Below are 16,341 nucleotides of genomic sequence, written 5' to 3' on the forward strand. Positions count from 1 at the left end.
ATGCCTTTTCTATTGCTCAGATCTTTCCCAACCGAAGCGTTGGCCTGATAGCAGATTTTTCGCCATTTGATAACGACTGTGGAGTTCGATCCGTCAACGTGACAGAAGTCGATCGTTCCGTTTATAGTTTGACAAGGTCCTTTTTGTCGACACTAGCTTTATATATAACTCATTATAGGATGGGTTTATCTGTGTATTTCTGCATCAGGTACCCGAGTCTGTACTTGGTCTATCAGTCACATATCATGATAACGAGCCCTTTGCCAGAATGCCCTTTCTTTCGCGTGAAGAATACAATAGGAGATGCACCGGCATTGTTTTGTCACCGCATGACTGCAAAGCAAACGTTTGAATTTCAGATGATAACGGACGGTCACGACTGACCCAGAGTGAGCAATGAATTTCTGGTTTTCTGAGATTCACGGATACTATTAGGAAAATTTTCAGACATGTTGGAGCGACATGCAGACCACAGTTCGGAGTCTCCGTGTCTCGTCTTGAAAAACCAGAATAATTAAATCAAATTTAAAAAGTCTTTCGGAAATGTATTTTATTCAAAACGATATTAATTTCAACATGAAATCGGGCGAGATGATATGTGGAAACTTTTGTATGTTGGTCCCAAAAGTACTATTCAAAATAAACTAGTTTAGAACATGGCAGCCGTAAGGACCTTCTGTATACTGAAATGGACAATTTGTTTAAGTAAATCTCTTTTTAAAGCAAGTTAGATTCCGGCTTTCGTGCAAGATTGCATCAAGAGCTATGCCAAAAGTTGCACTCCCTCTAACGCGGCAGCATTGAAGCGTTTGCCACAACCAGCCATGCAGCGGATAAAAGAAGCGAAGCTGAAATGATAAATCTGGCCGAAGAGGGTTTTGCGTCTGGAAGACGGAGAAAAAATTTGTGTCAGAGATATGCCTGATACAGTATCTGATAACAAAACAGCAGCAAAACAAGGGTTTCGCCTTTTCTCACTTCTCCTCGTAGGCTATGCTATAGCAGAAGCAAATCGCCCAACTGCGATATCAACATTCATGACAACTACAGAGTGTAAGCTGTGAAAAAAAAAATCTAGGAAACGAAGCCATGCACGCCTAAAGCTTTGCAAAGAGTGGTGAAGATGAATCAATAAGGTCGAGATTTGGAATAATGCAGGGCATGTTTACCGGTATCGCCAAGTACGTGACCGTGGTTTTGTCACAACAGAAAGCCTCGACTGCTGCTCCGCAGCCAATGGGCCGCTTCGCTCACTGCGCGGCATAGCTGAGATACCACAGAGTTGGATGCTTCCGCTCAAGTTGGTCTCCACCCTGACTCACCGACCGGGTCTCATGGGTATCCAGAGGATCGAGTAGTGTCGGCAAACATTGACACTGGATATCAGCTTCACAGGTTCACGCAATTTTCAAGTTTCGTCTGAGAGTAAATGCACCCAAATTAATTTGAACTCCTGGGATAAACACTTATGGCAAACAGAACAAAATAAATCCAACACCAAACTCATGCCATATAAAGAAGATATAGAAATAAAATAAGCACGCCGCTTCGCTTCCGTTTTGATTAATTTAACTTGCTCCCTATAGAGAAGCTGTTTCTGTACCTAGAACAGTATATATAGGGTTATGAACGTAATTTACACACATTGGTCATGATTGCGCCCAGCGGTGTTTGTTAAATACCAACATACAGGAATAGACCCTATGCAGCTGGTGCTCGGTAACAGTTCTTTTACATGGCAATCCCTTTATGGCATGCGTTCACTCTAGGCAACAAGACAACTCCAGTTTATTCTTTACACCTGTTGTAACTGCCAAACAAACAAACAAACAAACAAACAAACAAACAAACAAACACCCCAACAAACAAACAAACAAACAAACACCCCAACAAACAAACAAACAAACAAACAAACAAACAAACAAACAAACACCCCAACACCCCAACAAACAAACAAACAAACAAACAAACAAACAACCCAACACCAACAAACACCCCAACAAACAAACAAACAAACAAACAAACAAACAAACACCCCTTCGTACCTTGTATGCAAAATGGGGACCGACTGTTGGACACATTTTAAACCCATAAAGTGGGGACCAATTTGCAACCTGTCTGCAATCCCAGGACCGTTTAGAATCTCAACACAGATGAAGAGTAAATTGTGCTTAAATTAATACCTTGACCACAGAAAGAGAATATGCGTTTTTATGGCAGTCTTTCAGGCGCCACTCAAGCGCAAAGTTCTAGATCCTACTAATAAGAGTAGAAAAAGCCAATAACACATTTAAAATCCTGAGACACTCATTGCTTATTACAATGTACGTGGAAGAAAAAATAAACCTGCCCTCACCGCATAAAGTTTTATGTTTACCATTTCAGAATAAACATGTACGCAAACAAACACGTATGTGTACCAGCTGCAATCCCGGGACCAAACAAACACGTACGTGTACCAGCTGCAATCCCGGGACCAAACAAACACGTACGTGTACCAGCTGCAATCCCGGGACCAAACAAACACGTATGTGTACCAGCTGCAATCCCGGGACCAAACAAACACGTATGTGTACCAGCCGCAATCCCGGGACCAAACAAACACGTACGTGTACCAGCTGCAATCCCGGGACCAAACAAACACGTACGTGTACCAGCTGCAATCCCGGGACCAAACAAACACGTACGTGTACCAGCCGCAATCCCGGGACCAAACAAACACGTACGTGTACCAGCCGCAATCCCGGGACCAAACAAACACGTACGTGTACCAGCTGCAATCCCGGGACCAAACAAACACGTACGTGTACCAGCCGCAATCCCGGGACCAAACAAACACGTACGTGTACCAGCCGCAATCCCGGGACCAAACAAACACGTACGTGTACCAGCTGCAATCCCGGGACCAAACAAATACGTACTTGTACCAGCCGCAATCCCGGGACCAAACAAACACGTACGTGTACCAGCCGCAATCCCGGGACCAAACAAACACGTACGTGTACCAGCTGCAATCCCGGGACCAAACAAATACGTACTTGTACCAGCCGCAATCCCGGGACCAAACAAACACGTACGTGTACCAGCTGCAATCCCGGGACCAAACAAACACGTACGTGTACCAGCTGCAATCCCGGGACCAAACAAACACGTACGTGTACCAGCCACAATCCCGGGACCAAACATGAGTTAATTCCAAGTGTTATTCCTCTCCATGGCTATAATGTCGAATTGAGAGTGAGCGATGTACAGTCGTCTGTCACACGACCGTTTCAGGGAATGTTCAAATAGCATTGTTGCTGATCTGAGAGGATCATCCAATTTTCTGAGATCACATCATTAAAACAGAGGCATTTATTCCACATTATGACTTCACAATAACTGCTTGCAACCAGATTTTTTTTTTGTATGTCTTTCGAACACTGACACAATTTGTAGGCAACAAACAACTGGATGGCAACTATAATGTCAAGTTTTCTTTGCTGTAGCACAATGCCTGACTTTTAATTTGAAATAACAATACACAAAGTACATTTTTCTGGACTTAATACTGGAAAAGCACAGGCGCCAGTATATTATTGTTTATGATTTATGGTAATTTGTTACGGTAAATCGTTGTCATTTATTGGACAGTAATTAACCATAAAACAACAGTATCATCTCATTTAATTGTATGTATACATTAGAACAGCAAGTTACAGTTTTCATTGATTTCAGGTTCATTCTACATATGCATTTATGTAATAAGTTCTATTGATAAAGGATTATCAAACTCATGTTAATTTTAACAGTTAAAATATAATTACGTATTTCAGATATGCAAACTTCATGTTTAGATGCCTTGGTCGCGTCGGAACCTTATTTACATTCCTAATGTGCACTGGCATGCCACATAATGTGCACTGTTTGGCTTCCATGGACAATCATGGATGGAATATGAACAAGTAAGATTTTTCATTTTTTTACGTTCAATTTATCGGTTTTAGGGAATGGTTCGCATTTACGTGTAAAAGTACTTACAAAAAGCACGAACATTTGTCAGACTAATGTCAAATAGCCTACTTGCGTAACGAAAATTACTCGGCAAAAGTAGCATCGCTCCATTTGTGTCAATATGCAAATTGAGGACAAAGCTTATACCGTTAAATATTACTGTTAATTATACAGTATTGTCCTACATTCACCAAAAGCGCAGTAAATAGTGTAACAAACACGTTTATCTACTTTTAAACTTTGTTAATAGTAGATTAATGTTAGAAAAATACAGTACAATACTACTCATTTAACTATATCATTTAACAGTGTAGACTGTGACATCCCCCAACTACAACTTGGCTGTGGGCATAAAGAAACAACTACACAAAATACTTACACAGGATTCAAAAGTTAATACTGAATTTTGATCAGTACTTTCGGGAAGTTTCATGCCATGGCTAATGCTGGTGCGTTGACATGCCTCACGTACATGTAAGTTCGTCTTTGAGTCCCTGCTGGCCTTTACACGACATTATAATGTTAAAAAGTATCAATCAAAATAAACCCCCACATTTGAAGGAGTCAATCTACATACGCATTCAGATTCTTCGTAAAAGCTCAGTTTGATTTAACGTGACATCAACAGTAACACAGCCCAAATAGCAACATTAAGGACAACCATGAAAAAAAGGTTTCGATATAAATGGTAAAAACCAAACTCTGGCATGATATTTGTCAAGTACTCTACTCTCAGTTGCAAAAAAACTTGAAGCATCAAGACATTGGCTATCGGCAAATTATAAACTTATATGTACCCAGCAACCATCAGAGACAAAAGTGCAACACCGTTTTCGTGGCACCAATTAAAAATTTTATTGTGCATGAGGGATTGTGGCATTTTCCACACTTTGTCTAAAATTAAATCGTCCACAGAAGAAAAGAATTTGCGGTTTTACAGAATTGATGTTTCCAAAATGATGGTTGTAAATTTTCCCTATATATCTTTCTACCTGATGGCAGGATCCAACAATTTTGTACAACATATTTACAATCAACAATGCAATGGTTGCATTGAAATTTTGTCCACATGAAGGAAATTTGGGGATTTTATCCTTTATGAAGAGCACTAGAGCCACTGAAACACTTCCAAACATATTTTAAAATCGTGGTTTAAATTACAACATTTACGCAGGCTTTGTTTAGCTAGAAATTACAGATTGCTGTTTTTTTTACAAGTTTCCTGGATACTGTAGTATTGCCCAAGAAACCTTTCCTTGTCCCAGATAAACGGGTAAAGTACATCATAGGAACCTTCAAAAGGCGTGCATGTAGTTGTTTTGAATTACAAATAAAAAAATCTTCAGGCAATTAATTCATTTTATGACTTCAGCCATTAAAGCTATTTTCAGACAGTTCTCCAGAGTTTAAGTGCGGACGTTTTTAACGGGTACAGAAATCTGTTTTCGCTAAAGCTAAATTAATGGTGGAGTGGAAAAATTCAACTCGATTTATTTCAATTAGTGTCTTATCTGAAATAAATTAACTGTTGCGATGGGGTGCAGTGGAAATCACATCGTAAAAATGAAAGAAAAGTAAATAGTTTGCAGCTACCTAGAACTTATTTGTGAGTGCGACGGGGACATGACGATGGAAAAAAAAGTCGGCCGCAGATAATTCATCTGCCACTCTCAGGCATGCAATCTTAGTCATCTGCCCTATAAGCAGCAGATCGAGTGAGATTCAATACAGCGCAATTATCTATTTAATTGCTTTTGACTTAGAACTGAGAAAATACGGAATTCTCCTTTCGAGAGAATATCCCCAACTGCAATGCAGCTATTGAAGTTCTGTATAAAACATAATTAGGTTAGGGTAATTATGACAGCGAATATATCCTAATTACAAAGACTGCAGGGCAATTTGAACTTTTCACTTGGCCTGAAGTTCCATTTTTTTTAGTTTTGCTTTCGCTTTGTTATTTAAATTATGAACTTTATTGCGCACTTCCATCCATGTCTTTGATTCCAGAAGAGGACCTCCCCTTTTAAGAATCAACATGCACAATGACTTCCCTGGTGCTTTTTTGGTTTTAAAGAAAATTTGAAGTTCTTTTTGAGCACGGAGAAACTTTTCTTGTTTGGAGCTCCACCTGTTATAATGTCTGAGATACGTTTTGCCCATTTTACCATCTTTTACACGGTAGTCAGTATGCTTTGTGAGGTTTTTCACCTTGCCAGGAGCTTTCTTCTGCGATTTGGTGATGTGCACATCATCACATCGCAACTCCTGCTCTTGTATTTCATCTTCTTCACTTTCTCCTTCACTTTCACTGACTTCGTTATTTGAAATCGGCGGAATTGACTCATTTAGCTCAACATCGATATCTTGGAGGGACTTGCCTTTATACTTGGCTGTTTTACCCTCATGAGCAAGGTGGAGCAGCTTGCTCATTTTGGCCAAGAGAACCGTCTCCATAGGGAGACGGTAGTACTCACGATGGACTGATATGTCATGGCCCATGTGGGTAGCAAGCTGCTCCAACTCATTCTTTTTCAAATCTATTAACTGGGATAATGTTGCCAGGTGTTTCCTGAGCTTGGTACATCTCATGTTTTCTGGGTGTTTTAATCTGGGCGATGCAACAGAAGCTAGGTCGGAAACAACCTGATATGCCCTTATCGGAGTTGAGGCACCCTCACTTGTCCTTGAAAAGAGAAATTCTCTGTCTTTGTTGTAGTGGGCAAGTAAATCCATACTTTCTCTCAAGTGTGGTGGAAGAAGTATGGGAACCCCTCTTCCTCTTTTGCCCCGCACCATTATCAAACTCAGCCTCTTCAGGGCTATTTTTTCTGGTGCGGTGAGGGATTTCTTAACCTCATCTTGAACTGGTCTCTTGCTCTCAAGACTTTCTTTATAATGCCTTACTGTGAGCAATTCTACTTCTTTTGGACGCCTTCGGTTGTATAATATTACTTGAGTTAAAGTAATACGCGCAAGATCTCTGTATGTCGTGGTTGACATACCAGTTTCCCTGATGTCTGCTTTAAGGTGTTCTTCCCTTTTCTTTAGGAAATTATTCAACTTCATGCAATCCTCTGTTAAGGGGAGAATCTTTGGTGCTTTCCAAGCCTTCTCCTGCTGTTGTCGCTGGGCACATGCTGACACTTTCACACGCCACTCACTCTTTAAAAGGTGCAAGAAATCATCTGCTTTTGAGATGTTATCACGGTTCTGATCCCTTATATTATTGTTCTTAACAACAACCGCCAAATCTGTCAGAGCAAAACCTACTCTCAGCGCAGTTGAGTATGCCTCATATGTCTGATTTTCGTAGTTATAACCAGACAAAGTGAGGGCTGCTTCGACAACATTATCGAAGGAGGACGGCAACACCAAATCTTTTGCCTGCTTAATGTTGTCATTAAGGTCCCTGGAAATGCTAAGTATTTTGCCAAGTGTCCTCATTCTCTCCCTGGCCTTGTCCTCTCGCCTATTGGAATTGCTTACCCCAAGGACGTTCCCCCCAACTTGTAATATTTCTCTGTCGTTTCTGACTATTAAAGACAATTTATCATTTTTCATGTCTCGAAGGGCATGCTGCAGTTGTAACGAAACGCTGATTTTTGTGGGAAGAAGCATGCGCCCTTCTCGTACATGATTTGAGGTTCTCTTACCCTCAGAGAATTGACGAGGACACTTTTCTTTATGCTTCCACAAGGTCTTTGCATGGAAATATCCAAAACACGTACTACATGGCACGTAGTTTTGGACACTATGTTTTTCAGTGTTATTTGTTCTAGGCCGCTTTCTAACTATTAGGTCATGTTTTTCATTTTTTAGCACCTCCAAGTTGTGTTCATGGTTGCCGAGGTTTCCTATATGTTGCCACTTTTGCCTCTTCTGGGCTTTACTGTCTTTTGGTAATGCAAGTACCTCGGAAACAAGTGTTTCCCCTGAATGGACTCTTTTACAGTGGCGCGAGATTTTTCTTTGTTTGGTACCACAGTAAAGGCAGTATGTATACTTTGTTGTAGTTACATCTAATACAAACGCTTCCGTCGACTCCTTGTCTGCATGGTCTGTGCTGACTATGTTAGAAGCTGGAACAGTTTCCTCTCCTGCACTGTCATAGCCACGATTCTGGTGAGGCTGCCAAAAAAAAAGCAATATAGTCTTAAAATCATTGACATTTTCATGCTGGCTATCAGAATCCTATTAATTTCCAAGAATTGACCTATATGGCATTGAGAACTTTTTAATGTTATGAGTAAATACAAATCAACATTGTCACGTGCAGAGTTAACTTGTTTAATGCATTTTAATTGCTGCAACAGGACATAATGTACGCCCTGTTGAAAAAGAACAGATTCTCTGTATACTGAATAGACAAACTAACTCACTGGATTCCTTTTCCAATAACGCACATGATCACCTCCCATTTCCTGGGTTCCCCTTTCCGAGGAAAGAGTGACTCCTTCTTCCTCTCGGTTGCAAGTGCACTTTGGAGACTGTGGGCAAGATTCTTCACTTTCGTCAGAGCTGGTTCCAGATGGCTCATACTCACTTTCAGAGTCACTCTATTTTAAAACAAATGGACAAAATTTAGAAGGAAAAGTGTAAATAGTGTCTGCATAGAATATACTCACCCAAACCCGTCCAAACCTTATAAACCTAGTAAACTGAAGTAAGAATAGAAAGGAAAAACTGCTTCTAGTAAAGAGCTCTTATAACTCAACTTGTCCATAATCTTATGAATTTATTTGGCCACTGATATTCAATTCAGGTTTTTTAAACATTTGTTTTGAAATTTTTTGACCCAGAAATTTACCAATTGAAATTTACTGAGTTTGTAGGCCCATTGTTGCTTACACATATGTCTGAAGAAGCTCCTACTTTGTCAGACGCTTGGCTACTGATCATGTCAGATCCACTCACAGATATTTCACAGTCAATTCCAAGGTTTTCTGAGTAAGCTTCCTGTCAGGGAAAGATTCATAAAATATGACACGACTATTAACACAACCAATTTTCTTTAAATAGCTTTCTTCAAATATTTACTTTGGGGTTTTAAGAATATGGAAAATAGGCCATGTCATTATAGTGGATAGGCCACTGTACTGCAAAATGTTGCCACTGTGGAATACATGTACCTTTTCAGAAAGGTCTAGTTCTTCTAGCGTTGACGTCCTTCCAAAGGAGGCTGTATTGCCTAGAAGTTTTTCATAAAAACACATTTAGCTGTTATTCAGTACAAATACCAAGGAGACATTTAACCGGTTCATTAAAAAGCTGCGAATTGCAGAATTTTGCAACCGTTTATGTGATCACACAGTGTACCTTACTAGTTGTAGAAAACCTGCTTTCTGCTGAAAACCTTGTGACGGAGGGAAGAAAAATCAAATCTGCATTCATAAAGATTTCCTCTAATATAAATCTGCACCAACAAGTTACCTTTGGCAGAACTTTGCTCACCAGAGATCTCATCCTCTAATTGATATTTCTGGAGGGGTTGGATTGTGTATGAGCCAATGCTGTCCAAAAGCCACTCCTTGGTGACAATGGGCACTTCATATTTTGTACTTAGATCTGTACAAAAGAAAAAGAAAATTATAGTTATGAGCAAATTTTTGCTGATTCTGAGTAATTTGATAGAAATTCAAAGTATCACACCTATTTCTATCACATTAGTCTTTGTGTTTAGGATTTTAAATATGGCTTTACCTTTGATGGCACTGTCAAAAGGATAGTCAGTATCATGTACACAATCAATGACGACCCGAATGAGATTTTGTGACACAGAAGTAAGTTTTGAAGATGAGTCCACTGTTGTCGCCCCACACATTTTAAGAAGCGTCAGGACGCAGTCTGAAACACACACAAAATGTATCAAATCACACACTGTTTGATGCATTAATTAATCCTAAAAAGCCCAAGTGGGACAGAATCTGCGCTCTTGATATTTTCATGATATTGTCGCAGGTTTTCATGCATGAACTTTTTAACTTTGAATAAATTACCATACAAAACTACACAAGATTACTTGAAACAGAACATTTATATTGACTATTGGTGGGCAAACTTTTAATAAAATTGGCCACGATAATTTAGCTATTAGAAAGGAAGGCATAATCCCACCCGCTGCATGTGAAATGGTCCAAAAAAGCTGGCTCTTTAAGTGTTTTCAAAATTATGAGCAGAACCGATTGCTCTATTTTACAAATTTTATCCAGAAAATGAATGTCTCAATATGAGGCATGTATGTAACAAAAACCGAGGGATCTGCCTGTACGTAAACACAAATTAACTTGTGGAACATATCCTTCTACTGCAAGTGTTTTGAAGAAGTATCCTTTAAAATAGGCAAATCAATGTCACATTTGTGAAAAATATTTATTGTAAATATTTCCCATGTTTGTCTCACAAAATATCAAGGCTTAGCATATTTCATACCTTTAGGAAGCTTTGCTGATGCACCAAGGACATATGCAACATGAGTATGAAGGAGTGCCTCTGCTTGCCAAAGTCTAGCTCGTTCTGGACCATGTGTTTTTCCCATCACCGTATCTCCTTTTACTTCAAAATCTTTTTCTGGAAGCATCTGGCCTCTTTCTAAAGATTCTGTTATCCCTGGAGAAATAAACGATGAATCATGCTTAAATATGCAGATTTTTCACTACATAGGGTACATTTTGGGCAGATTATGCCCAACAAATTGATACATTTTTAATGGATTATTATTAATGATGCTATCGCAGTGTCTGTGTTGAAAATAGGCAAAAGATGGAGCAGACAAGGCTACTTACATTACAGCAAAAGCAATGACAATTAATGAAAGAAAAAAATAAATCTAAAAAAATGTGATTTTCAGTGGAGCTACGTTTACAACAGACTTTCTATACTAGAAATCCTTACATTTGAAGCTGATGATCCAAACTCTGGCAGCAATTCCCTGAAGAAACTTTAAAGATCTTTCTTTGGCAAGCTGGTTGTCATCTACAAATAAGGATGAATTAAACATAATATTCCCATAAAGTAATACTGCATCTATTTTGGTTTCATTATTTAATTTGGGAGACAGCAAACAATACATAATTACAAAGCATTTCTGCGATAACAAAAAAGACATCCTCGGGTAATCCAGCCCTCAATTTTAAGAATGGATAAAAAATACAGCTCAGTTTAAATCCCTAGCGACCTGCCAACTTGTGTGTGGCAACTTCAGCCAAACTATATGTTTGTCCAAAAATAGTAGTGATCACATCCATGGAATTAGAAGTCTCCATGTCCTGCAAGTGCATGGATTGCTTTTTAAGCAATTAAATCAATTTCATTACCAGTGGGAATGACGACGTGAGTGGTGAAACTGTCAAAATCACGTGTATATGCACAGGCGGTCTCCCTTGCAAGTTGTTTAACTTTTCTCTGCATAAAACACAGGAAATGCTTATGAATACATGGAAATCCTCTAAAGTGTTTTGGGTGATTGAAGGTAAAATCCAGTTCTACGTGACATGTTTTAAAGTACAATGCTCTTAATAATTGAATCTCAAAGGACCTGTGATCAAAGGCTCACCTGTTCCTTTGAAGTTAATAGCGATGCAACCAATGACGTTCCCTTTGTTGATGAGACCTGCAGAGTTTGCTTTGACAGGTCTTTTAAGAAAAGAAAACAATCAAATAATGCTCACAGACTTTACCAGAATTACCTACCAATACATAGTAACATAATTCGTAAGGATGAAAATTTTGTTCTGTGTTGAATGTGTGAGAAACTTTCCTCATTACCTTGAAACTTCTCTAAGCAGAATTCTATGGAGGGCCTATCCTTCTCCTCTGAGGACACCATTTCCCTGATAAGGGGCTGCATATACAAGAAGCTCCCAAGATGTTCCAAGTGAAAGGTTCCTGCTTTGAGATTACGGACCACACCCTCTGGCTCTTTTGTGTAGGGAATTGCTGTCTCATGCGGGATGTGTCCATCACTCAGAATGTAATATACAAGGCAGCCAGTCATCTACAAAAAGCCACAAAAATGGACTGCAGCATTTGTTTACTGGCTTGCTTTAGTCAAAAGCATTCACATATAGCACTATATTATATGTAGTTAAACAAATTGGGCACTTTGATGATGTAGTCATGCCTGACAGTTGCCTATGATACGAAATCAAAGTACATGTGCAGCCTCAAATACATATTTTCCAAGAATCATCTGAAAATTAACTTGCTTTATATCTTTAATAGATTACAAGCCCCTCTACGCAGTAATGGTATGTAGCTCCATTTTAAACAGTAAAGCCAGGGAATCTACCTTGACAAAAAAGAGAAACAAACAGTTTCTCTCTTCAGAATGTTTTAGGGTACTCAGGTGACTTATGCACAGGTTTTCTTCACATACAGAAAACGTCATTGTAGAAGTTTTCTGATGAATTAAACTGCCTTTCATATTTCAAGGACTGTGTAATGAGAGATTCAACATGAAGCTGGGGGTCAGAAAGCCATTTAATAATATCTTGTATTTTTTGGTCGTTCACGAGTAGCAAGGAAATGAGTCCTGGTTCAAACAGATTGGAGAATGCAAAACAATATTTCCAAAATGGACATTTACCATGTTTACATTGTAATTTTAATGGACCTGCATACTAACCTCCTTAAAAGGAAATGAGTACTAAAATCATTCAACATGTTTCATGGCTTGTAAATATATGTACCTGTATATCTGAAGACTTCTTATATTTCACCATTTCTCCCTGAAGGCTTTCAATGGCCATCCAGCAGATTGTCCCAATGGATTGGGTAAATAGAGTTGTTTGACCCATCATCCGGCGAGACACACCAAAGTCAGCAATTTTAACATCACCCTTGGTGTCTGTACAAAAAAAATCCTTTCTTTCAATGAAAACTCTCCAAAACAGCATGTCCTGCTCAAAAAATCCCATTGTCTCCCTTTTTTCACACCATGGTCATGTTCTCTTACACGTGGCTGCTAAAACATTGGCAAGCAGTCAATGCAAAATTGAAAGAAGAGTGCACTAAATGAAAATATAACCCTGCATCAAATTGCTCGGACAATTTTATGAGGATGCATACGTCATAAAAAGACGTTAACAAAACCATTTTGTCACTAATGTCAGGTTTTGTTTGGTGTCGCAACCTTCAACAAAATCCCATGAGGGTACTATTATAAGCAAATTTCTAATTACAGTGTCAGCATACCGATCAAAGCATTAGCAGGCTTGATGTCACGGTGAACTATGCCAAGGCTGTGTAATTCCTGGAGGCCGTTTAAAAACCCAAGGCATAGTTTCTTCCGGCCCTCGTCTGTGCGGTGCTTGTCGGCAAAAGGAAGCGTTGCTTCAACAACCTCTTGTATATTCATTTCACACAACTCAGATGCAAGATAGGTAAAATCTTCATCATGCTCAACACAGAAGGTTTGCAAGACATTTGTCAAATGCTTTCCTTGAAGACTTTGAAGTATTTCAACTTCTTTTCCTACGTGATCACTATTGACACGTTTTACCGCCACTGGTAGCTGTTTCTCACCAAAGAAGCCAAGGTAGATTTTTGAACCATTACAACCCTCTGCAATAGCCAACTGCCTGCTGAATGCTACCTGTCCAACATGTTTTTGTTTCGCACTGGTTTTCAGTTGCTGGAGCTGTGATGCCCATCTCTGAAAGTACATGTATGATAAGAAACCATTGGAAATAAGGTGAAAGTTTCACTGGAAATGAAAACATTTTCACTTTAAAGATAAAGGGGAAAAGGGAATGTTTGGATGATGGTTGAATCTCTTTTGTGAAGTGTCTTTTTGAAAAAGCAGTTTGGACTGAATTTAGTTTGTAAAGGTGAAATATAATTGAGCGGCTTTTAAATTTTGAGCTGTTCTATGCTCCTAGTCAACACAACCTACATGAAAATACGTGTACATGTACATACCTCGGGAAACTCATGATCAAAGGACTGATGATCAATGTTCTGTCATGAGAAAATTAAAAAGGAGGTAACCAGTTTGTAAGAGTAGCACAGAACAAATGCAAAACACATTTTCAATCTTCCTTTCAACTTAAAATTGGAATTGCATTTTGTGTAAAGCTTTTTTAAAGATAAATTTTTTACCATTGAAGATCTGTCACTTTTTGAAAACAGATGTTCGATGAAGCTTCTTTCAATAGGGCCATAGACTTTAAATTGCATTTAGAATTGCTACTTTCATCAAAAATGTTTTTAACATTTCTGTGACTTGTGGCCTTGCTTTATTTGTGATTCTGCATGCACTTGAAAACGATAATGCAGTCAGTTGGCTTACCTTTTGTCGCCAGGGGACACTTTCGTCACCGTAGTCATACCTTAGCTCTTGTCCTGCTGCTATATCCTCGCGAGCGAACAGGCAAAGACATGGTGTACCGTCCACAGAAATCACCTTCATTTGGGAGTTGGACTTTTTCAAGGGGGCATCATTTACCATTCGACAGGCACCATCTGAATTGGTGCCATCAACGCTGAAAGATTGTTGACAATTAAAACGTTCTTAACGTTTTTGTTTCATTTTTACTGTCAAATGCCATTCAGAAAAAAATACACTGAAATTTATTTAAATATTAAATGAATTTTCCTTACATTATTGAATGTTGCCCTGCAGTACAACGCTGCAAGTATTAAAAATAACCCACACACACACACAAATAATTTCATCTAAACCACAGGGTAAACCACAGAGTCAGCTTACCAAAGTGAATTTCCTTTATCCTGAAAAAAGTAAAGGAAGCTCCCTTTTTCAACTGAGTAGCTCTCTTGGCGACTTTCCCCTTCAGATTGGGAAATCACTTCTCCTCGGTACTGTAGGAGAAAGTCACCCTTGGCAAAGTCCTTTGTCACAAACGTTCCAAGTCCTGCAGATTGACATCCAAAATTAACAAGAACAACTCAACTCAACAATCTGAAGATTATAGTCATGAAGCATTTGCCATGTGCTAACCATGTGGAAAAATTCAGGAACTTGGTTTAAATTTGCACTCAAACAATTAAACAATATTTATACCTTTTTGGGGGGAGATGGAGGAGTATGAGAGGAGGGCGGCAGTATGAGACAAGTTATTTGTTTATTTATAATAAGACTAATAATAGTGCTATGCAGGTTGATCATATTTAAAAGTGCTATGTACACATCTAAGAACCTAGATGTATTTTTAAAAGCAGTATTGGTAATGTTTGCGTAATATTTCTTGGCTACGTACTTCATAGTCACGAAGGACAAGGTTTTGTAACATACCTATGTAATCGTCGATGTATCGCACTTCGAAACCATCACTGTCTTCCTTTTTTCTACAGGCTTCACATGCCTGCTGAGATGGGGTCATCCTTGATTTTCTTAAACGAGACATCCTGTAATATGAAAATAAAAATAATAAAGAATACGAACTTCACAGAAAGGTTTAGTGCACACTCATTTCTTTTCAACTTCACTCCATTTAAGTGAAAATCCACTCGATAAACAAAATCAAAGACCAGAAAATTCGAGGGAAGTTTCTGTAATCCCCTATTTCTTTTAAAACTTTTAAAATATAATTTCGGAGTAGTTTCTCTCTAAAAGGCCTTGTCCCCACTGAGAACCCTTTTCAGTAATATTTAATGAAGGTCACATTCTTGCTAACAGGTCTCCATGTGTATCCATATGTAGAGCCTGGCCTTCAGGGCCAAGAGGGCACTGCCAGTTGGTATCTTGGGAGCAATAAACCATGGACTTGGTGTGTTGTTGCAAGTACACTGTACTAGGCCTACAATTTCTTAGCTATATCAGCGGCTTATTGTTAATAATGCATGATTTAACCAAATTGAAGGGATATGCACAGTTTTGTTTCATTTTGTAAAACGAAAAGTAAAAAGCACCACATCTGTGAAAAGGCTCTGAACTTTTTTTTTTAAATTTTAGAGGGGGAAATAGACACCTAATAGTAAACATCTTGCTACAACAACAAAATTCATTCAGTGGAATTTGATGTTTTATAGAGTAAGCCTGATTTGTTTCTTCCCATGCTTTCTGCATGTGGTGTACCTTCCACATCTCAAACCTTCCCCTGGCACATCACAAGAGCAAAGTCATAAACCTTAACTGTCCTTGTCCTTAAAGTTCCAGATGTCAAATCCTTCAGTGTAAACCTTTACCCTTACCCTGACCTGAACTGAAACAAGTTGACCTTTTGTCCCTTGTAAAAAATATCAGGCACTTCAGGGTTAAGTTATTCCCTTCAAGTACATCACCAATATATATGTAAAAAATGGTTTCAAAAACATCACTACACCTTGTCCCTCCAACTTTTTTCTTTCACAAAAATACTTTTCTAAGTTACCCCTTACCCTTCTTAA

At 38.8% G+C, this 16,341-nt stretch overlaps 2 protein-coding genes across 2 annotated transcripts; both read right to left on the minus strand.

Moving 5' to 3' along the window:
* Window positions 1-1,795: 1,795 nt before the first annotated feature.
* LOC147796335 (uncharacterized) lies at window positions 1,796-7,693 on the minus strand. Its single transcript, XM_087148227.1, has 2 exons — window positions 6,205-7,693; window positions 1,796-1,810 (listed from the first exon to the last, which is right to left on the minus strand). The coding sequence occupies exons 1-2, from the start codon at window positions 7,612-7,614 to the stop codon at window positions 1,796-1,798; spliced, it is 1,425 nt and encodes a 474-aa protein (XP_087004353.1). The 5' UTR covers window positions 7,615-7,693.
* A 953-nt stretch (window positions 7,694-8,646) lies between these two features.
* On the minus strand, window positions 8,647-14,801 carry LOC147796336 (uncharacterized). Its single transcript, XM_087148228.1, has 13 exons — window positions 14,705-14,801; window positions 14,285-14,477; window positions 13,915-13,953; window positions 13,189-13,648; window positions 12,684-12,841; window positions 11,761-11,989; window positions 11,549-11,628; window positions 11,310-11,397; window positions 10,888-10,968; window positions 10,426-10,602; window positions 9,697-9,840; window positions 9,448-9,561; window positions 8,647-8,654 (listed from the first exon to the last, which is right to left on the minus strand). The coding sequence occupies exons 2-13, from the start codon at window positions 14,441-14,443 to the stop codon at window positions 8,647-8,649; spliced, it is 1,737 nt and encodes a 578-aa protein (XP_087004354.1). The 5' UTR covers window positions 14,444-14,477; window positions 14,705-14,801.
* Between the last annotated feature and the right edge of the window lie 1,540 nt (window positions 14,802-16,341).

Source organism: Acanthaster planci, linkage group LG17 (assembly GCF_054643075.1).
Source record: "Acanthaster planci isolate LZ-2023a linkage group LG17, COTS_SCS, whole genome shotgun sequence".
NCBI classification, from domain to species: Eukaryota; Metazoa; Echinodermata; class Asteroidea; order Valvatida; family Acanthasteridae; genus Acanthaster; species Acanthaster planci.

Coding starts and splice junctions, on each gene's coding strand:
- LOC147796335 (XM_087148227.1), bottom strand. CDS start 7,614: ATGCTTCTTCCCACAAAAATCAGCGTTTCGTTACAACTGCAGCATGCC.
- LOC147796336 (XM_087148228.1), bottom strand. CDS start 14,443: ATGGTAAATGATGCCCCCTTGAAAAAGTCCAACTCCCAAATGAAGGTG. Junction 13,954..14,284: donor GTGTCCCCTGGCGACAAAAG/GTAAGCCAACTG, acceptor TTCTCATGACAG/AACATTGATCATCAGTCCTT. Junction 9,841..10,425: donor ATCAGCAAAGCTTCCTAAAG/GTATGAAATATG, acceptor TGTGTGTTTCAG/ACTGCGTCCTGACGCTTCTT.